Source organism: Peromyscus eremicus, chromosome 7 (assembly GCF_949786415.1).
Source record: "Peromyscus eremicus chromosome 7, PerEre_H2_v1, whole genome shotgun sequence".
NCBI lineage: Eukaryota > Metazoa > Chordata > Mammalia > Rodentia > Cricetidae > Peromyscus > Peromyscus eremicus.
In genome coordinates, this window is record NC_081422.1 from 83,760,650 (window position 1) to 83,784,361 (window position 23,712).

A 23,712-nucleotide genomic window follows, 5' to 3' on the forward strand; every position below is an offset into this window, starting at 1 on the left:
CATGTTTTTTTTCTTACATTTCTAATATGTTATTACTGGAAAATTAAATTACATCATTTTCTCCCTCTGTTCCTTCTTCATGTAGTTTCTAAAGTCCACACCCACTTCCTCCCTGGTGTCTTTTCTTAATGCTTGCAATAGATGAGCTCCGGTAAACTAACATTATTCCAAAAGGATGAAAGTTTGAACTCATACAGCAGGGAGTCCCCACAAGATTTCTTGAGTCACTGCTTAGCTGGGTGTAGTAGCTCACACTTTCAATCCTAGAATCCTAAGGAATAGGATGCTGTACCAGGAGGATTTTTTACTACAAGGTTAGCCTAGGGTATACAATGAGAACTTGGAGAGGATTTGAAGCAGGGGAACATTCCTCTATTGTTCGTTGGAGTGCAAATTGCACAGCCACTTTGAACATAAACATGGATGTTCCTCAGAAAATTGGTAAGCAATCTACCTCAAGACCCAGTGATTGATACCACTCTTGCTCATATATCCAACAGATACACAATCATACCACATTGTCACTTGATCAGCTATGTTCATAGCAGCTTTATTTCTAATATCCAGAACCTAAAAATAATCTAGATGTCCCTTAACCAAAGAATGGATAAAGAAAATATGGTATATTTACAGATGGAGTTTTACTTGGCTGTTAAAAATAATGATATCAGGAAATTTAAAGATGAATGGATAAAATTAGAAAAAAAAATCATCCTGAATGAGGTAACCCAGACCTAGGAAGACAAACATGTTATGCACTCACTCATGAGTGGATATCAACACTAAAGTAAAGGATAACCATGCTGCAATCCACAGACCCAAATAGACTATATAGCAAGGAAGGCCCAAGAGGGGACACATGGACTCTCTGTAACTGAGAAATAAGAGATCTCCTGGGTAAACTGGTGGTGGGAGGAGATGGGAACATAAAGAATCAGCTTGGAGATTGAGTGGAGGGGGAGAGTACTCAAAGAGACGATTGAAAAGGGGAGGCACTTTTCAGGGTCAGGTAGTAACCGACGCAAGGGTAACTCCCATGAATCTACAAGGATGACAAAGCTAAGACTCCTAGCAATAGTGGATAGGTAGCCTGAGATGGCCAACTTCTGTGATCTGATTGGTGATTACCCCAGATTTCATCAGAGAGGCTTCATCCAGTAACTAACAGAAACAGATGGAGAGATCTATAGCCAAATATTAGAGAGATCTCAGGAAATCCTTCTGAAGAGAGGGAAAAAGGATTGTAAGAGCCAGACGGGTCAAGTATACGTGGAGAAGCAGGACATTGGTGACACATGCCTTTAATCCTAGCATTTGGAAGGCAGAGGCAGGCAGTTCTCTGTAAGTTCGAGGCTAGCCAGGTCTACAGAGTGAGTTCTAAGATAGGCTCCAATGTTACACAGAGAAACCCTGTTTCAAAACAAAACAAAAACACAAAAGGAAGATGGAAAAAAAGATGTTTGATTAACTAAAACCCAAGAGGATCTGATTTTCCTTGTGAGGAAATTTTCTTGATTGAATCATTTGAAGTGGGAAACCCCAACTAAACTCAGATATTTTGAGGTTTTAGAATCAACCTTAAATCTTAGCTCGTGGCAGCCTACATAAAGAACATGGAAGAAGGAAACTCTCTCATCTTTACTGTTTGTCCTCTTGCTCTCACTCTCACTAGCAAGTTCATTTCTTCACTGGTATATTTTTGGGGGGATTCCAAAGTATACTGAAGACCAGCTGATTGATACATCCAGGATTTGTGTCTGGACCTTCAATTTGATTCCATTGATCAACAATGATGTTATTGAGCCAATAACATGCTGTTTTTATTTTTTGAATACAATACAAATGTATTGTGCATATACAATATAAATATATGTATCAGTAGGTTTTATATATATATATATATAATATATATATATATACATATATTCAGCCCTTTGTATGCTACAACAATAAATAAGAGGTCATGAATCTGAAGGGAAATAGGGGCTGTGAAAAGAGTGGGGAGAAGACTAAAGGGACAAATGATGTAAATACAGTTCTCATGCGTGATATTCTCAAAAACATAAAAATTTAAATTAAAAATCCTAACAAGGAAAATACAGATGGTATTATAATTACTATGCTAAAGTAAAAACTATGAAAAATTATCTGATTTATAAGTCATTGTACCTGGGTCTAGAATTCAGTTATTGCTGAGGTTTTAGACTCAGTATTTTCCCATTATGTTACATATGTGTTAAAGAATACCCATAGGAAAAGTAAATTAGCAAAGTCACATATTTTAATAAAACTCTGATTTATAAACCAAAGCAAGAAATTGCAAAGAAAACCTGAACCTAGTTTATCAAATTTATACCACTTACTCCTCATTACTAATTTGTCTTTTCATAAGATCTTTTAATTTTCAAGAACTTTTGTATTTTTTCTTATTTTTCTTTCTTTCTTTCTTTCTTTCTTTCTTTCTTTCTTTCTTTCTTTCTTTCTTTTTTTCTTTCTTTCTTTCTTTCTTTTTTTCTTTCTTTCTTTCTTTCTTTCTTTCTCTCTCTCTTTCTTTCTTTCTTTCTTTCTCTCTCTCTCTCTTTCTTTCTTTCTTTCTTTCTTTCTTTCTTTCTTTCTTTTTCTTCCTTCCTTCCTTCCTACCATCATTCCTCTCTCTTTTTCTTCTATTTTTAAAAAGTTTGTTTTCATTTTACATACCAGTCCCAGTTCACTTTCCCTTTCCTTCTCCCACTGCACCCCAACAGCCCCCCATCTTACCACCCCATCCATTCCTCAGAGAGGTTAAGACCTCTGTTAGGGAGTCAACAATGTCTGGCATACTAAGCTGATGCAGGTCCAAGTCCCTCTCCCCTGTAATAAGGCTGAGCAAGGTACCCCACTTTTAGAAATATGTTCCAAAAAGTCATTTCATGCACCTGCAAAAGTCCTGGCCCACTGCCAGAGGCTCCTCAAACAGATATAGCCACCTAACTGTCACCCATGTTCAGAGGGCCTCATTCCATCCCATGCATGTTCCCTTGCTGTCCATGACCTCCCACCAGTTTGGGTCAGCTGTCTCTGTGATTTTCCCCATCATGATCTTGACCACACTTGCTCCTGTGATCCCTCCTCCTCCTCTTTAACTGAAATCTAGGAGTTCAGCCCAGTGCTTGGTTGTGGATCATTGCATCTGCTTCCATCAGTTACTGAATGTAGGTTTTATGATGACAATTAGGGTAGTCACTAATCTGATTATAGGGAAAGGTTGTTCGGGCACCCTCTCCATTCTTGCTAGGAGTCTTAGTCCTTATGAGTTCCTGGTGATTTCCCTAGTACCAAGTTACTCTCTAATCCCCTAAGTGTTCCCTCTACAATGATATCTCTTTATTTGCTCTCCCTCTCTGTCACTCCCTCCACTCGGCCATCTCAGGCCCTTCTCTTCACATCCCTTATCCCTTTCCTTCTACCTTCCCTCCCAGTTTACCCAGGAGATCTTAACTATTTTCCTTTTTGGGGCCTTTCGATGTGGTTGTGGATTGTAGCCTGGTTATCCTTTGCTTTGCATCTAATATCCATTTAAGAGTGAGTACATACTGTTTGTCTTTCTGGTTCTGAGTTACCTCATTCAGGATGATTCTTTCTAGTTCCATCCATTTGCATGCAAATTTCACGATGTCATGTATTTTTAACCACTGAGTAGTATTCCATTGTGAAAATGTACCACATTTCCTTATTCATTCTTCAGTTGAGGGATATCTAGGTTGTTTCCAGGTTCTGGCTATTACAAATAATGCTGCTATGCACATGGTTGAGCAAGTGTGCTTGTGGTATGGTTGAGCATGTTTTTAATATATACTCAATAGTGGTATTGCTGGGTCTTGAGGAAGATTGATTCCTGATTTTCTGAGAAACCAACTACTGATTTCCAACATGGCTGTATAAGTTTGCCCTCCTACCAGCAATGGAGGTGTGTCTGCTTACTCCACATCCTCTCCAACATAAGCTGTCATCAGTGATTTTAATCTTAGTCATTCTGACAGGTGTAAGATGATATCTCAATATCATTTTGATTTGCATTTCCCTGATGGCTAAGGATAGTGAGCAATGCTTTAAATGTCTTTCAGTCATTTGATATTGTCTGTTGAGATTTCTGTTTAGCTCTGTACCCCACTTTTTAATTGGATTATTGGGTATTTTGATGTCTAGTTTCTTGAGTTCTTTATATATAATGGAGATCACCCTGCTGTCAGATGTGGGGTTGGTGAAGATATTTCCCATTCAGTAGGCTGCGATTTTGTCTCATTTACTGTGTCCTTTGCCTTAAAGAAGCTTCTCAGTTATAGGATGTTTTATTTAATAATTGTTGCTCTCTGTGTCTGTGCTATGGGTGTTATATTTAAGAAGTGGTCTCCTGTGCCAATGCATTTGATGCTACTTCCTACTTTCTTTTATCAGGATCAGTGTAACTGGATATGTTGAGGATTTTGATTCATTTGGGCTTGAGTTTTATGCATGGGGATAGATATGAATCTATTTGCATTCTTCTACATGCCCACAACCAGTTGTGCCAGCACCATTTGTTGAAGACGCTTTCTTTTTTCCATTGTTTAATTTTAGCTTCTTTGTCAAAAATCAGGTGTTCATAAGTGTTTGGATTAATGTTAGGGTTTTTGATTTATTTCCATTGATCTACATGTCTGCTTTTATTTTAATAACAAGCCATTTTTATTACTATAACTCTAGGTAGAGCTTAAAGTCATGGATGGTGAACCTCCGAAATTCTTTTATTGTATAGGATTCTTTTAGTTATCTTGGGTTTTTTGTTTTTCCATATGAGTTGAGTATTTTTTTTCAAGGTCGGTGAAGAATTGTGTTGGGATTTTGATGGGGATTTCATTTAATCTGTAGATGGCTTTTGGTAAGATTGTTTTTTTTTTTTTTTACTGTGTTGATCCTACCTATCCAAGAGCATGGGAAATTCTTACATTTTCTGATATATTCTTCAATTTCTTTCTTTAAAGACTTAAGTTTCTTGTCATACATGTCTTTCATTTGTTTGGTTAGAGTTACCCCATGATATTTTATGTTGTTTATGGCTATTGTTAAGGATGATGCTTCTCTGATATTCTTTCTCAGCCCATTTATCATTTGTATATAGGAGGACTTCTCTTTTGGGGGTGGGAGGTTAATCTTGTATCCTGCCGCATTACTGAAGGTGTTTAATAGCTGTAGGAGTTCCCTGGTAGAATTTTTGGTGTCACTTATGCATACTATCATATTGTCTGCAAATGAGAAAGTTTGACTTGTTCCTTTCCAATTTATATCCCCTTGATATCCTTTTGTCTTATTTCTCTAGCTAGAACTATGTATATTACATTGAGTAGATAATGGAGAGAGTGGACAGCTTTGTCTTGTTTCCTGATTTTAGTGGAATTGCTTTGAGTTTCTCTCCATTTTGTTTGGCGTTGGCTGTAGGCTTGCTGTATGCTGCCTTTATTATGTTTCAGTATGTTCCTTATGTCCTTGTTTTCTTTAAGACCTTTATCATGAAGGGGTTGGATTTTGTCGAAGGCTTTTTCAGCATCCAATGAGATGATCATGTGGTTTTTTTTCTTTCAGTTTATTTATATGGCAGATTGCATTTACAGATTTTCATATGTTGACCCATCCCTGCATCTCTGGAAATATGCCTACTATATCATGGTGGATGGTTTTTTGAAGTGTTCTTGGATTCAGTGTGCCAGTAAATTATTGAGTATTTTTGTGTTATTGTTCATGAGGGAGACTGATCTGCAATTCTTTCTTTGTTGTGTCTTTGTTTGGTTTGGGTATCAGGGTAACTGTAGCCTCATAAAAAGAGTTTGGCAATGTTCCTTCTGTTTCTATCATGTGGAAAAACTTGAGGAGTACTGGTATTAGCTTTTCTTTGAAATTCTGATAGAATTCTGTGCTGAAAACATCTGGTCCTGGGCTTTTTTAGTTGGGAGACTTTTGATGACTGAGTCTATTTTCTCAGAGGTTATAGGTCTATTTAAATTATTTATCTGGTCTTGATTTAATTTTGGTATGTGGTACCTATCCAGATAATTGTCCAATTCTTTTACATTTTCCAATTTTGTGGAGAACAGGCTTTTGAAGTATGACCTAATGATTCTCTAAATTTCCTCAGTGTCTGTTGTTAGGTCTCCCTTTTCATTTCTAATTTTGTTAATTTGGATATTCTCTCTCTGTCTTTTGGTTAGTTAGTCTATCTTATTGATTTTCTCAAAAAAACAAATCTTTGTTTCATTGATTCTTTGTATTGTTCTCTTTATTTCTATTTTATTGAATTCAGCCTTCAATTTAATTATTTTCTGTACTCTACTCTTCCTTGATGAGTTTGCTTCTTTGCTTCTAGAGCTATCAGATGTGCTGTTAAGTCACTATGTGAGATTTAAGTGTCGGGAGGAAAGAGAGCTTAGGGGTGAGAGGTCTCAGCTGGATCATGAGAAGAGTGTGAGAACAGGGAGGGAGATACCATGATGAATGAAGACCCCAGGGGAATAGGAAGAAACAGAGTGCTAGAGAGGTCCCCAGAAATCTACAAAGATACCTCCACAGTAGACTGCTGGCAATGGTCATGAGAGTGTCTGAGCTGACCTACTCTGGTGATGGGATGGACAACACCCTGGCTGTCATGATAGAACTCTCATCCAGAGTCTGATGGAAGTGTAAGCAGAGATCCACGTCCAAGCCCCAGGTGGAGATCCAGGAGTCCAATCGGTGAGAGAGAGGAAGGATTGTATGAGTGAAAGATATAGAGACCATGATTGGAAAAAGCACAAGGACAAATAGCTAAAATAGTGGAAATGCATGAAATATGAACCAATGGCTGAGGAGCCCCCATAGAACTGGACTGGGCCCTCTGGATAAGTGGGACAGTAGATTAGCTTGAGTCAGGAATCTCCAGCCAGACACAGAGGAAAAAAGATGACAAGGCAGAACTGAGAAAAGGCACCAAACCAGGTGGCTAAACATAGATAAGAATTATGTGTTAGTTTAATTATAAGAGCTAGTCAGTAATAAGCCTGAGCTAATGGCCGAGCAGTTATAATTAATAAAAGCCTCTATGTGTTTACCTGGTGGACATGAGTGGGAGAGAATTGTCTGGACTACAAGCTGGTTGGGACACAGCAAAACTTTTAGCTACAGGCATGGATGAAACACATGCCAATGAACATGCCCACATACACATCTACTAACAGACACTGGGCTTCAAAAATAACTTAGCCTTATTTTATCTTATGTGCATGAATGTTTAGCCTGCGTGTATTTATGTTAGTGTACCACATAAGTACCTAACTCACTCAGAGGTCAGAGGACGGGTCACACCCTCTGGAACTAAAGTTAAAGATGGTGATGAGACACCATGTGAATTCTGGGAATCAAAACCAGGTCCTCTGCAAAAAACAGGTGTTCGCTACCTCAAGCCATCTTTCCAGGCACTCAAATGTTTATATGGCAAGACATGGCTTCTGGGATGATTCCCTGTATGGAGTAATTCCAATTACACACTTTTGTATGACTATCTGTGTATATATTTAATCTTAGAATTTTCTGTTTAGCCTTTTCAAAGTGCTAACCCTCCTTTGTTCTACCCTCCCATCCCTTTCCCCACTCAGACCTCCCTCCCATTATTCCCCCTTTTCCCTTCATGTCACCTGTGTTCTACCATGACCCCCTTAATATCTTCCTTCATTCTTCCTACCAATTAATGTTTGCTTTCTAGTCTGCTGAACCCTATAATTCTCCAAGTTAGTATCTAAATCTTAAATTTCACACTAAGATAACATGAATAATGTGATAACATCCTTTTAAAGCTACCAATTAGAAACTTTGAGTTTCAGTAGCAAATTTCCTCATATGGCCATATTTCATTTTTTCAAATATACCTTATGTTTTTTGTTGTTAATCAGACATTGCTATAAAATTGTTTTGTTTACCTTGAAATGTGTTATTGCTCCTGTGTTTTTAAATCTTCAGTTTCTTTAGTGATTTTGTGAATGACTTGTTTACAATGATTATTCTCTTTCTCATGTGTTTCTGGGGGTTTCCTGTAATAGTGAATTAATGATTGGGATGAGTTTTAACTGCATACAACTAGCAAGTGTCCTAGTCTTTGTCATGAGATTCTATGTGTCTGTGGAAGGGAGCGTCAATACACTGGAGGGTACAGAATTCTTAGTTTTACCTTCCTATATGAACAGAGCTTCAATGTCACTGGGAAAAGCGATAAAGCCTCATGTCTTGATTGTAGTCAGAACTCTGTGTGTGTGTGTATGTGTGTGTGTGTGTGTGTGTGTGTGTGTGTGGTGTGTGTGTATGTATACATTGTCTTCCATAAGAGTGGATCTTAGATTACCAAAAGAATGTAGGAAGTGTGTAAATCATCTCCATGATACTCATTTTGTGGTCATTTCATTTTATGGACTGTTTGCCCCCGAATATGCCTATCACCACAGGAAACCACCAGAAAAAAACATGGTCTGCCAAAGCTTTTATCAGATGACTTGGGAAAGGGCTTTTCTACTCCAAAGATAAAAATTACATAGCTCTATTAGTCCACTTTAAAAATCATATCTACTCCAGAGAAAAACTGTGCTGCTCCAATACAACAGCATTTTAGGTTTTCCTTTCCCCAGTAAGTGACTGTTCCTTTGTAGTTCATGTACTGAACTAGGGAATGGAGCATGGTTCCCCTAGAAGTTAAAATGTTGCATGGTTCATTGAATTAGCTCCTGAATTGCTGTGAGCCTTGCTTTGTTTCCAGCATTCTGAGGTACCCAGATATTATTATGGTCTTTTTTTGCTCATGTTCACCAATGCGGCTCCACAAACCATATCCCTTTGTGTACCCTGGAGAGTGTGTACTAACTGGCACTTAGCATAAATTAAAACTCACATTGTTTCCTGGTTTTAGAAGACTGATCTTCAAGTGATTGATAAGAGTAATGGGAAGCTTGAACTATTGGAAGACTAACTTATTGTCTTCTGTTGCCATCAGCACACTGCAAGTGTTCCATTTTCCATTTCTTCCTTGCTTTTCCTTGACCTGGTGTTTTCAATGAGGATGCTCCAGTAGCTAATTGGTCTAGCCTTCAGAGCATAGCTTTACATATAAGCCTGTTGTGTAAGCTAAGCAGTGTTCTCTCAGGAACACATATGAAAGTCTGTCAATGTACTTGTTTCATGGACTTGAATATACAATATTTCACGGACTTGTTGGATATATCACTATCATTGTTTGCAAACAGTATTACAAAGCTATAGTAATAAAAACAGTTTGATGTTGGCATAAAAATAGACACATTGATCAATGGAAACAAAGGGAGAGCTACAAATAAAGTCATATATCTAGAGACATTGGACACCTGAATTTTTTATTCTTAAAAAAGCCAAAAATACATACTAAAATGGAGACATCATCTTTAAGAAATATACCTGATCAAACTAGATGGGCTCATGTGAAAGACTACAAATACATCAATATTTATCACTCTGTATAGAACTCAACTCTAAATAGATCAAAGACCTCAGCCAGATACATTGAATATGATAGAAGAGAAAGTGGGGAATAGCCTTGAACTCACTGGAACAGGAAAAGACTTTCTGAACAGAACACCAATAGCAAAGGCACTAAGAACAACAATTAATAAATAGGATCTCATGGAACTGAAAAGCTTCTGTTTGGCATAGGACACCATCATTGAGACAAAGTATCAGTCTACAGAATAGGAAAAGAAGTTTACTACACAATCAATAAAGGGCTAATATCTAAAACATATAAAGAATTAAAAAAACTGGACATCAAGAAAACAATTAACCCAGTTAAAAAAGAAGTATAGATCTAAACAGAGATCTCCCAAAGGAGGAAACACATCAACCTCCACTTCAGGATACCTCCATCATGTAGCTGTAGTGGGTAGCCATTCCAGCTTTGGTCTGGAATTTCCAACCCCCATTGAGGCTTCAGTAACTATCATGCCTACAAGGTGGGGCCAATGGAAGGGCTCGAAGACCCGTGATCAGGATGCACAGCACGCTCTGTTCATGGACCCTAGATGGTGGAGGTTGACCAAGCAGAGCTCCAGAGAACACCGCTGGACTGTGATACACCTTCCTCAGAACCTGCGACCTACCTATCCCTTCATTTGTAAGTTGCACAACTAATAAACTTTCCTTTTAACTATGTGGAGTGGCCTTAATAATTTCACCAATATGTAGCCTCCCTTCCTAATCATGAACTCACCAAAGAAAAGGATCAAGGAGCTCCACATAAAGCTTAGTTCTCATGCCAAGTTTTCCTGAAATGAACCAAATCATCCAGCTTCCTTTGCCCTAGTATTCTCAAAGGCAGATTATAAATGGATTCAACTTGGGTTAAGGCTTTCCAGGACCTGGCTATGACTTTAGAGGCAAAGAAAACTGCCTAAGGGGAACCAAGAGGCTCCATCTCCTGGTCTCCCATCAGGTAACAAGCGTTAGTGTAATGATTTTAATTCAAACACCAGAAAGATGCTACATAGAAGACACAGCATGAATGATAACACAGGTCATGACTCCATTAATAGGTTTCCTGCTAACTCCAGTTAGGAATAATCCTTATCTGAATCCTATTTATAGCTAGAAGGCTCAAATAAACTTTACATACAGGAAATCTTCACCAGTCTGACAACTCCAGTTCCCTTACCCAGTATTTAATGGGTAAGTTTCATGTAATATTATCATCTTTCTCATCATCATCTTACACAATCCTTGGAAGATGTGTTAAGATACCCATTATGGTTCCTTGTGCTCTCTAAATACTAAACACATCTCAGTGTGACAAATAATACTAAGCAAATTTTTTTTCTGCCAGTCCTCTTAGTAGTTATTCCTGTCATTTCCTTGAACTCACAATCCCTGAAACAATTTAATCCTTGATCTGGCTCACTATTTATCTAAACAATACATTAGATTTCAGATCAAGTAAGTAAAACCTAGTCATGCTTATTTACAAGAACATAGAAAAGAATTGAATTGGCCATACAGGCAGACACTCACAGAATACCACAATTTGACAGAATGTAAAATCAAGAGATCATGGGGATCTGAATCCCACCATACACCAGTCTGCAAGACTGGATGTATCAGCTAGTCTTCAGTATACTTTGAAATCCTCCTCCAAAATAGACTCTTATACCAGTGATGGGATGAACTTGCCAGTGAGAGTGAGAACAAGAAGACAAGAGCAAAAATGAGAGTTTCCTTCTTCCATGTCCTTTATAGGCTGCCACCACCTAAGATTTAAGGTAGATTCTCAAACCTCAAAACTTCTGAGTTTAGGTGGGGTTTCCCACTTCAAATGATTCAATCAAGAAAATTCCCTCACAAGAAAAATCTGACTCTTGAGTTTTAGTTAATCAAATATATATATATTTTCAGACACCTGGTTTCTCTGTGTACCTTTGAAGCACGGCTTTGAATTCACATTGTAGACCAGGCTAGCCACTAAGTCACAGAGATGTGCCTGCCTCTGCCTCCAGAATGCTAGGATTGAAGGTAGGTATGTGCCACCACTGCCTGGCTTCCCCATGTATTTATTAAAAAAAAAAGAAAAGAAGAGACAGTTGAGAGGTTAGAGAGAGGGATGAATCTTGAAGAACTCACAGTTGAGGTGAATATGATAAAAAATGTGTTGAACAAAATTCTAAAGAACTTTTGAGAAATTTTTTAATGTTTATTTTTGCTAAAATCACAGATTGACATCATTAACTATGAAATTACAAAAGGAAAAGCAAATATATAAGCACACCATGAATTATTTAGAAACAGTGAAATATTGTAGCAAAATTTCTCTTTATTTATTTATTTTTTAGACAAGTTCTCACTGTATATTCTAGGCAGGCCTTGAACTAAAACTCCTCCTGCTTCAGCAGCTCAGTTTCTAGGACTCTATGGATTAAAGGTGTGACCTACCACACCCACCTATGCAGGAACTCAGGAAACCTTGTTGTGGAGATTTGCTTGTGGATACTGGCCAAAGAGTTAATTCAATCTTTCATCCATTTAGAATACTGCTATTTACAGGAGCTCACCTACAGCAAGCATCAGTAAAAGCAACATGGGAGGAAGTAGGCGTGGCCCTTAGAGAGTATATAAAGACACTCCAGGGGTCAGCCAGATTCATTCTTCTCTAGACTAGACAGAGTGAGTCTCCATACCTCCTGGCTCCTAGACTGCTAGATCTATCTCCTCCACACATTGAAGATCATTCCCCAGAGCTGAGCTAATATTGTTGTGTCTCCACAAAACACTGCTGAGGCTGGAGACTATATCTTGGGTGAGTGCACAGTTTAAGGTGAAAAGTCATTGATGTTTCCTTTTTTAATTTATTACTAAACTAAGGTTTCTTCTTGAAAAATGCTTAAAATTTGGCTGTTTATCAAAAGGGATTCTGCTCCCATTTGGACATCTTTCTTTGTAAATATTCTGTGAGTTACAGCTATATGTAATTTTAGTTTATTCATATATAGTCTTCCTTTGCTCTGATGTTCTACTTTCCAATTTTTAATCTTACTCTAAATTTAAAAAATATTTTAGAGCATTTCTGTATGTACTTCAAAGATGCGAGATCAACACCTCTAAATTAATTGTATATGTATAATATATAAAAATAATTGCTCTGAAGAGATTGGTCATTTATTTAGAGATATGATTTAGCGAAAAATAATATTTTAGTATTTTTTGTTATAAACTATAGGAAAACATCACAGTGTGAAATAATGCTTGCTAATAGCTTACCATCTTGGAAGAACTGGCTCTTCCTGCTATTGATTGATCTGCTAGGTTGGAAGTATACATGTGAATAATTAGAGAAAACTAATCACAATATCCTATTCAGGAAAGTAGATTCTGGTTAAAATTTGGTGCAATTCTTCAGTTCTGTGTTCAGTTTTCATTATTTCTGTGAACTCATAAATTATTTTGGAATGAAGTATGTAATATACAGAAACAAATACCAAATGAGAGCCATCAGGTAAGTTAAGGAAGGCAGCATTGGAGTCACTATCTCTTTTCTACACTAATCTTGTCAATGAGTATTAGTATTGTTTTCGAGGTAAATAGGACCACCAGCTAAAGCCATGGACTCCATTTGCTTTAGAGCTCAGAAGCTGAAGTTATTTGGGGGAAGTTTATCTCAGTCAAACCAAGATCCTTTATTTGTGTAAGATGTTCAAAGAGAAGGAACAATGGGCACCTGTTGATTAAATAGAAAATTCTCCTATAGTGATGAGAGCTTCATTTATGCCTCAAGGTTCATCCCTTAACTTCAAGCCAGGCACTGTACCTATGCTAACCAAAAAAAGTTTCCACAGAGAGTACTCTAGAACTCAACTTGATGGGATTTAGGAAAGACATGGAAACCTCTGGGGATATCTGTGAAGGGTTATTTGGGGTAGATGCAGTACACTTGGAAAGATCCACACTAAATGCTCATGAGATCACTTGATCATTCCATGGGTTGAGGTCTCAAACTGAGGAAAAAAGGGAACAGGAGCTGAGCAGCAAGTGTTCCTTGCTTTCTACTTGCTGATTTTGGATGCAATGTGACCAGCTACCTCAAACTCCTGCCGCCATTTCTTCCCCACCCTGATGGACAATATCCTTGAATTATGAGCCACCATAATTCTTATTCTCGTTAGGTATTTGCAGAAGAAAGAAGACAAGTAACACTTATTGTCTTCAAGTGTCAAGGGTCAGGAGAGTGGGATTTGAACCACTATGATGCTAAAATCAGAAATCAAGCAAAAATTTACTAGTGACCATGTGAAGTAGGGAGTGTTTTCTTGAATAAACAACAAAGAAGGATGTATTTAATATACCTCTGTCTGTAGTGAAAGGCCAACATGTAGACATGAAGGAGTTAGATCACTCCACAGTGTATATATTTTTTTTTTCATAAGCACTGGGATCCTGTCTCAGTCCATGAACCAAGGTACTAATTTGGATGGAGTCTTCAAAGTAGATGCAGGGGGTAGGGCTCAGAAGTCCATCAGAACAATGTGTACTTTTGTTAAGAGGGGTGAAACAGGAAAGAACACAAACTGAAATTCTATACTTATCTTGATTTTTGGTCACCAAAAAATGAAGTCTGTTTTGCAATACACAGATTGAATCACAACTTGAAGGAAATTTTGTGCAGTGTCTAGCTTCTCTGGGGTCCATTAATAGCAGTTCTACTTTTCTTTTTTCAGAGAAATGGAGACAGACATTTCACAAGCCTTCCAGAAAGAACTCACATGCTTCATCTGTCTGAGCTGCCTTACAGAGCCAGTCACCATAAGCTGTGGCCACAGCTTCTGTCGAGCCTGCCTCCACCTTTCCTGGGAAGACATCCAACTTCCTGTCCAATGCCCTATGTGTAGGGAACCATCTCAGAAGGACTTGAGAACTAACATTGTTCTGAAGAAACTGGTGTCCATTACCAGACAAACCAGCCTCATGAAGGACCTGAGCTCTGAGGAGCATAAGTGTACGATGCACAAAGAGACAAAGAGGATCTTCTGTACTGAGAATAGGATCTTCCTCTGTCAACTCTGCTCTCACTCCCATGAGCACAGAGGACACAGACACTGTCCCATTGAAGCAGCTTCTGAGAGTCAAATGGTAAGTGATGCTTCTGAGAGAACTTGCAAGCTGGAGAGAGTTAGGCTTAGCAAACCACAGGAAGATGCTGGTCCTCATTATGACAAAGCCACTGTTTTCAGAATGGTGGCACTTTATTAACATCTAATGAAGAAAAGGTTTGACTGTAAGTGTAAGCATCCCTTAGGAGATCCATGAGTGAAAAGATCATTTATATTTTATGATACATTATGCCCAGGTCACTGGAAACTGCAATACAAAATTCATATCTTTTAAAAGTGTTTATGACTAGAGACTAAATTAGAAAATGTACATTGGACTCAGCTAGCGAGAAGCATCTGGGAATCCCAGTCTTATGCAAATTACGCAGACATTTGCCATAATTATTAATCACTATACATGAACTAAGGGATATGCTATATTTCTACTTCTATATTCTGAAATCTAAAATTCATTGCTACCGAAAGTAAGAAAAGAAAGAATATTGTGATCCTTCTATTCCTGCTAAAGTAATTGCATTTATTGTTCAAGATCTGTCCATCAGTACTATTTATCAAAAGTTGATGTTTATTGTTTTTTACAGGAAAGACTTGTAAAGCAAATGGCATCTTTATGGAGGAAGATCCAAGAAAATCAAGAGAATTTAGAGGCAGAGAACAGAATGACAACTCTGTGGATGGTGAGTATGAGATTCATGCTTAAAATCTGGTTGAAGCAGATATTTTTCAAAATTTGTCATTCAAGATTTGAATATAAGGCATGGGATATGATGCTTGGAAAATATGTTGCTGGTCTCTAATTCTGTGTGTATAATATGTCTCTGCTCATGGAAAGAATGGTCTGGCTGTGGCAGAAGAGTCTGGGAATAATGAGAGAATTGCTGACAGTTCAGGACACTGCATTAGACTACACTATGAATTCTGATTATTGCATGCAGAGTTTCATACCTTTGTGAACTTATGAATCATCAATCAGTACTTTTTCTTCAGGCACCTCTGCATCTCTAATATAGGTGAAAATGGTTAGTGTCTGTTTGCCTGTGTAATTAATAAAGAAGAAATAAATGAAACCAAGGAATTTACATTTTCTAAAAAGTGGAGACAGTCAATCAGAGTCTATGTAGCAGAGTTCTAGAAGTCATTTGTGAAATGTAAGCATAGGAAGATTCAATGGAGGAGGTCAAAACCACTTTGCAAATATGATTGAGAATGTCCTTTTTGTACAGGACTACCTGACTCTGCGGGAACAAATGATCAGGACAGAGTATACAAAACTGCACCCACTCCTCTGTGAAGAGGAAGTGCAACACATCGAGTCTATGAGAAATGAAGGCCAATATGTTTTAGAGAAACTCAGGACAAGTGTAGCCATCATGATCCAAAAGAGTAAAGAAATAAGAGAAATGTACCAAGAGCTGATGGCAATGTCCCAGGAGCCATATGTGGTTCTGCTGCAAGTGAGTATGGCGGAGTGCAGGAAGAGTTTTTATTGACTTAGGGCCACATTGGTGATTGTTATACTAAGATAGCTTTCAATATTTCCTGTATTTATGTTATGGTCATTTTCTTTTCAGGAATATTTAATTTCAGTGGTTGCTGTTTTCAATAATCTCTTTTTACCTCTTTGTGGATATTGTGCACAATTTTAAGGAAAACTATTAGCTAATTTCTTCTGTTTCAAATCTGTGTTATGAAGAGTTCTTAAGAGTTTGGGACTTTGAGACAGGGTCCTATTCTTTGGTGCAGAGGGTGTAGATGTAGTGTTGATGGACTCCAACTCACAGTAATCTTCTGACCTCTAATCCTGCACTTATGGAATTACAGGTGTGAAGCACCATGCAGGATTGAGATCATCCTTTTGAAGTGTTCATAGTAAAAGTATCCCTCTGGTTTTTAGAAAAGCTCAGAGAAAGTTACCTTTGCAGACATTTGGGGGTTCAAAAGCAATGTATAGTCAATACCCATGTCCTTCTCAAATTTTACTCTCCAGTCTGATTTCATCAAGAATTCAAATGCTGCTAATCTACTTGGTTGACATCATCTTGAGACATAAAAATTTTCAGGGTAGATTGGTGTAATGGTGACTGACATTTATATTAGCTTTATAAATAAACATTGTATGCCATTTCTTCAGAAATCTAAGGTTTTCTTTTTTGTTTGCAGGATTTGGATGACATGTTCAGAAGGTGAGTTTAGCCATCAGTGCATGCCAGTATACCATCAAATATGCTATAAAAATGACCAAGCTGCCTTAGCAAAGTGCAGATACACATCATATAAAAAATACTCAATTGTTTGTGTATTATGTGTTTGGGATTCTTCTCAGGGATATGATTTCTGTACTCTTGTACCAGGAAGTTCTTTTACTTAGTACATATTAGTGAAGGAGTGTAGGTAATGAGGCCTGATGCTAAAATTTCTAGTTTAAAAACCTAAACATGGAGGACTACAGGCTCTATTTTCCTGGTAGTAAATACAGGGTCAGGAACCACTGAGAAAGGAGGTATCAGGAAGGGCTTCAGAAAGGGCATCAAGGAGTAAATTATCTTGTCTTTTGATCATGGGGGGTCACAATGATATCAGAGAATGCTTATTCTGAAACATGTTCAGATAAAAGTTTATTACCTTTAAAATTGATTTGTTATAGTTGAGTGTGTGTGTGTGTGTGTGTGTGTGTGTAAATATGTGTGCAAATATGTGTGCATGTTCATGCACATGTGCCATTGCACATGTGTGCAGGTCAGAGGATAACTTTCAGGGGACAATCCTCTCCTTTTATCATCAGTTCCATGGATTGAACTCAAGATGTCTGACTTGTGTTTCAAGGGATTTATCCCCTGAGCCATTTGGCTGAACTTGGAATAAAGTTATTCCTAATCACTGTGTGATATCTTTAGCATCACACAGATCAATATTTTCTTTTCCTTGCAGGAGTGAGTCAATGCAGCTGAGCATGCCCCCATCTATGAAAACAGAACTCACTGCCCTACCTATCACTGGACTGACTGAAAGTTACAAGCAGTTCCAAGGTGAGTGTCTCCAGTGATAAAATGACCAGAGGTATCTCTCAATAATGTGATAACCTTTGTAAACACCTATATTAACTTTCCAGAAACATGTCTTGGTAAGTCACATTGTAATCATATTTAATTACATAGTCATCTTACAATTAAACAAATATAAATGAATACCAATATCATGTTTTACATGATAGTGGCTGAAAAGAGAGTATCAGTAATTCACTGAGACATGAGGAATGATAAATTAATTCAGGAGAGTCTAATTCAAATTAAGTGTAGCAAGTGATGGATATATTTGAATATTTTCCTTTAAATTCTTTAGCAATTAATTTCTCATACTGAATTTTACTCCATAGATTAAAAAAGAATCTCTCCTTGTAGCATCTAAAATGTTCAAAAATACTCTTCAGCATGCTACCAATCTGTTTCTTGTGGAAATACTTGACTTGGATGTATGTATCTGAGCCACATTTAACCTCAAGTCTTTAGGCTTCCCTTTTTAAAAACCAAGAAGATTCTGGGAACTTCACTCACTTGAGAAATGTAAATGGTCATTTTAACTAAAATATTGACTCTTCCCACAGCTCACATTATCTTTGAAAACGTAACCATACTTCATTCCAAGATGAACATATTTAATGTCATGAGAAGATTCAGCTTCAGACTTCACCATAAGGACACACCTGCAGATTCTGCTGGATTTTATTTTGCTTCCTGGGGATCACAGAGCTTCATCTCAGGGAAATATTACTGGGAGATTGATTTGAAGGACTCTTGTGAATGGGCTGTGGGAGTCTGTAAGAATTCCCAGTTAAGGAGTAGAAACCAAATGATTGAATCTGAGGGTGCATTTCTTCTTGTGTGTGTGAAGGAGGGTAATCATTACAGTCTCCTCACCATATGCCCTGTAATCCGGCACTACATAGAGAAGCCATTGGGCCAGGTTGGTGTGCTTCTTGATTGTGAGGATGGTTGTTTAAGCTTCCTAAATGTTACCAAGAGTTCCCTCATATACAGGTATCCTCCTGGCACCTTCAATTACCCTGTCAGGCCTTGCATATCCAGTGGCCACACATGGTCATAGGAAGATGTAATCCAGTACTTTATTGTTTTAAAGTTTTTACTCTGTAATGTTACATCCTTCACTGCTATTAAATATTACAATACTATTAAATGTAAAAGAGGGTTGACTGTTTTCTTTCATCTGTTGTTCACATACTCCACAAAGAACACTTCCTTTCAAAGTGTTTTTCCCCCAAGTGTTTTTTATTTCTTATTTATTAGTTTGTTTTTGCAAACTTGTCAGAATTACTTACTAGAACTAAGTGCTAGAGCCCTCTTTAAGTATGCTCAGGACCATCAGAAGAACTCTAACACAATAAAATATTATATAGCTGTATATGTGTATATACACATATACATACATGTTTACATGCCACTATATAACATTTTCTTCCTTATTGGTGTCTAGTAGGAGCACAGATGTGCTGAATATTTTTATTTTCACCTTGAAACAGGCTACAGTCATCTGAGGAAAGAGAACCCCATTTCAGAAAATGCCTATATTACATGGGCTGTGGGCAAGCCTGTAGAGCATTTTCATAGTTACTGATGAAGGAGGGGGCAGACCATGGTTGGCAGGGTTTTCCCTGGGCTGGAGGTGGTGGGTTCTATAGGAAAGCAGGCTGAGCATCCATGGGGAACAAGTCAGGAAGCAGGATCTCTCCACTGCCTGTGCTTTAGTTCCTACCTCCAGGTTCCTGTCCTGTGTGAGTTCTTGGTCCTGACTTCCCTTTGATGATGAACAGTGATATGGAAGTATAAGCCACATAATCTCTTTCCTCCTCAAGTTGCTTTGGTCAAGGTTTTTCATCACAGCAATAGTACTCCAAAATAAGACAGTTTATTACCAGAATAGTATGGTTGTAATAGACCTGACCATGTTGATTTGGGGAGGATTGTGGAAAGAAAGATTTAGGACCTTTGGGCTAGAAACCCTCCAGTGTTAAGATCCCAGTGACCTGTTCTATAGGAACATTGAAGGTAATAAAGTTGAGTTGCCCCTCTCCTGGTCTCTACACTAGGGCTCACCACGCTGGCAACTTTACTGGAGGCCATAATGGCCCTAGGGACCCCAGGAAAGACACCACTTGTTAAACACCATTAAGCCAGTCTAAAAACCTCAGATTATACACCACCCCCAAGCACAATACTAGGGCTCACAGCCATGAAAGCATTATGGGAGGCCAGGCTAGTCCTAGGAACCACAGGTAAGAAGACTCCAGCCACCACCCACTGCTCACAAAATCCCTTTAAGCCTGCCCAACAATCCCCGTCTACACACACACACACACACACAAAAAAAAAAAAAAAAAAAAAAAAAACCACCTGGCTCCATATCCTGGTCTACAACTTCAAAAGAAGACTTCCCTCACTTTACAAGAGGCCAGGCCAGATTGGGGATCCCAAGACTATACCTTCAGAAGCAGACCTTGGCTTAACAGAGCATGAGTACAATCCAGGAACCCCAGTGACAGTAACTTACTGGAGGCCATGCTGGTTCTTGGGACCCCAGATGCAAGATCAAATCTAGGGATCCTAGACTGTACCCCCTCACCTGGACTCCATATCCAGGTCTACAACTTCACAAGAAGACTTCGGTTTTACAAGAGGCCAGGCCAGACCTAGGGATCCCTAGCCTCAAAACCCCAGAGGAGCTACTATACCTGAAGACATGCTAGTCACCAGAACCATTGGCTATTTAGGCCAGAAGACTACAGAGGAAAGAGAAACTAAGGAATAAAACACCCATCCAACAAAGACAAACACAGTAATCAACACCTAGACTTATAATCATCCCAAATCCAGATCATTAAATGCCAGTGTAAGAACACAAGCAATAACAGAAAGGGCAATATGACATCACCACAGCCAGATATCCTAAAATAGCAAGATCTCAACAATCCAACACAGCTAAAGCACAAGAAAATGACCTTAAAAATGACTTTATGAAGGTGATAGAGGTTCTTAAAGAGGATATGAAAAAAATCCCTTTAAAATTTAGGAAAACACAGAAAATTGGAAGAAAACAATAAATCCCTAAAAGGAATAAAAAATGAAGGAAACTGTTCAAGACCTGAAAATGGAAATAGACATAATAAAGAATATGCAAATAGAGGGAATCTAGGAAATGGAAAATCCGGGTAAGGGAACAGGAACTCCAGATATGAGCATCACCAACAGAGTACAAGAAATGGAAGAGAGAAACTCAGGCATTGAGGAAACAATAGGGGAAATATATTCATCAGTCAAAGAAAAAGTTGTACATAAAAATTTCCCAACACAATTAATCCAGGAAATCTGGGACACTATGAAAAGTCCAAACGTAAGAATAATAGGAATAGAAGAAGGAGAAGAACTCAGCTCAAAAAAAAAACAGAGAATACATTTAACAAAATCATAGAAAAAAAATTCCCAACCTAAATAAGGACATGCCTATAAAGAAGGTGACTGACACAGTACCAAGTAGATTTGATGAAAAAAGAATCTCCTTGCCAAATAATAATCAAAACACTAAACATACAGAACAAAGAAAGAATATTAAAAGCAGCAAGGTAAAAAGACCAAGTAACATATAACAGTTGACCTATTAGTATCAGACCCAACTTCTCAACTGAGGCCCTAAAATCCAGAAGGTCCTGAACTGATGTTTTGCAGACTCTAAGAGAACATGGGTACTATCCCAGAGCACTATATCCAGCAAAATTGTCCATCAACATAGATGGTAAAAAGAAGATCATTTATGCAAGAGTCAAATGTAAACAATATCTATCAACAAATACAGCCCTACAGATGTATTGGAAGGAAAACTCCAACCTTAGGAAGTTAGCTATACACACAAAAATCACAGGCAATAGATAATCACACACACAGGCAAAACCCAAAGAAGAAAACACACCAACACACACACTACCAACAAAAACAACAAAATAAGAGGAATTAACAATCATTGGTCAATAATATCCCTCAATATCAATGGATTTATTTCACCAATAAAAAGACACAGGCTAATGGAATCAATATGAAAAAAGGATCCATCATTCTGCTGCATACAAGGAATACACCTCAACACCAAAAATAGACATTACCTCAGAGTAAAGGGTGGGGAAAAGGTTTTCTAGCCAAAATTCATCAAAAGAGATAAGAGCATTTCATATTCATTGAAGGTAAAATCCACCAAGATGATGTCTCAATTCTGAACATCTATGCCCCAAATACAAGGGCACCCACATTTGTAAAAGAAACATTACTAAAGCTTAAATCACACATAGAACCAAACACAATAATAGTGGGAGACTTTAACACCCCACTCTCACTGATGGAATGGTCATCCAGAAAGACACTAAAAAGAGAATAATGGATGTTATGAGTCAAATGGATGTAACAGATATCTGCAGAACATTTCACCCAAAAACAAAAAATATACCTTCTTCTCAGCACCACATGGAACCTTCTCCAAAACTTAACATATACTAGGCCACAAAGAAAGTCTCAACAGTTTCAAAAAGAAACCATCAAATACCACCCTATATCTTATCAGACCACCATGGATTCAAGCTGAATTTCAACAACAACAGAAGCAACAGAAAGTCTCTCAATTCATGGAAGCTGAACAACTGTCTACTGAGTTACCACTGCATCAAGGAAGAAATAAAGAAAGACGTATTCCTAGAATACAATAAAAATGAATTCACAACATCCCCAAACTTATGGGATACAATGAAAGGAATGCTAAGAGGGAAGTTCACGGCACTAAGTGCCAATTATGAAGAATTTGGAAACATCTCATACTAGTGACTCCACAGGACACCTGAAACCTCTAGGGGAAAAAACCAGACACACATCACAATGATTTTTAGGAAAAACCTCACTCCAAGCTCAGCCAAATGGCTAGGGGATAAATCACTTGCTACACAAGCCTGACAACTTGAGTTCAATCCCTTGGTGAAAGGAGAGGACTGTCTCCTGAAAGATGTCCTCTGACCTGCACATGTGTGCAATGGCACATGTGCATATACATGTACACACATTCACACACACACACACACACACACACACATAAATATAGCAAATCAAATAGAAGAATCCCAAACATATTAAATACAAACAATTGAGTATTTTCTATACAAAGTATATCTACACTTTGCTAAGGCTGCTTGGTAAATTTTATAGCATATTTCAGGGCATCCTGGCTTGCACTGATGGCTAAACTCACCTTCTGAACATGTCTAAACTCTGCAAACAAAACAAGAAAAACTTCGATATCTTCAGAAATGGCATACAATGTTTGTTTTTAAAGTTCATAGAAATGTCAGTCACCATCACACACTTACACTGAACTGCAACCACCCCAAAAAAAGGGGTATCTTTCTTGTGGTGGTAGTGTAAGCCTTTAATCCCTACACTGGGGAAACAGAGACTGGCAGATCTCTGTGAGTTCAAGGCCACCCTGGTCTATAGCCTGGTCCAGGACAGACAAGGCTACAAAAAGAAACCCTGTCTCAAAAAAAAAAAAAAAAAGAAAGAAGGAAGAAAAGAAAAGAATGACTTTTTTCAGGTGTTTGTGGTCCACAACTTTAATCCCAGCACTTTCAATGTAGAGGAGATGCTGTAGAGGAGGGAGCCATTTTTAGTCTAAGGAGTAAAATGCAGCATAAGAAATTAATTCCTAAGGAGCTTAAAGGAAAATAATCAAATATCTCCATCACTGGGTACACTTCAATAGAATTAAGCTGTCCTGAATTACTTAACCATTCTTTATGTCTTAATAAACAACTGACATGCTCTTTTCAGCCAGTATCCCATACAAACGATATGTTGTATTGGTATTCATTTATGTTTATTTTTTGTAAAACAACAATGTAATCACATAAGATTACAACCTCCTCTACAGCACCTACAAATTTTCATTAAAAAAATTCATACTACCGTTCTGTTTCTTGTGGAAATCCTTCACTTTGTATTTGAGCCTTCTCTTTTTAAAATCT

At 37.9% G+C, this 23,712-nt stretch overlaps 1 protein-coding gene across 1 annotated transcript; it reads left to right on the plus strand.

The window, feature by feature from the left end:
* The first annotated feature begins 14,259 nt into the window (after positions 1-14,259).
* LOC131915665 (tripartite motif-containing protein 43B-like) lies at positions 14,260-18,749 on the plus strand. Its single transcript, XM_059269070.1, has 5 exons — positions 14,260-14,667; positions 15,230-15,286; positions 15,872-16,102; positions 16,809-16,831; positions 18,317-18,749. Exons 1-5 carry the CDS (start codon positions 14,260-14,262, stop codon positions 18,747-18,749), a joined length of 1,152 nt encoding a protein of 383 aa, XP_059125053.1.
* Positions 18,750-23,712: the final 4,963 nt, after the last annotated feature.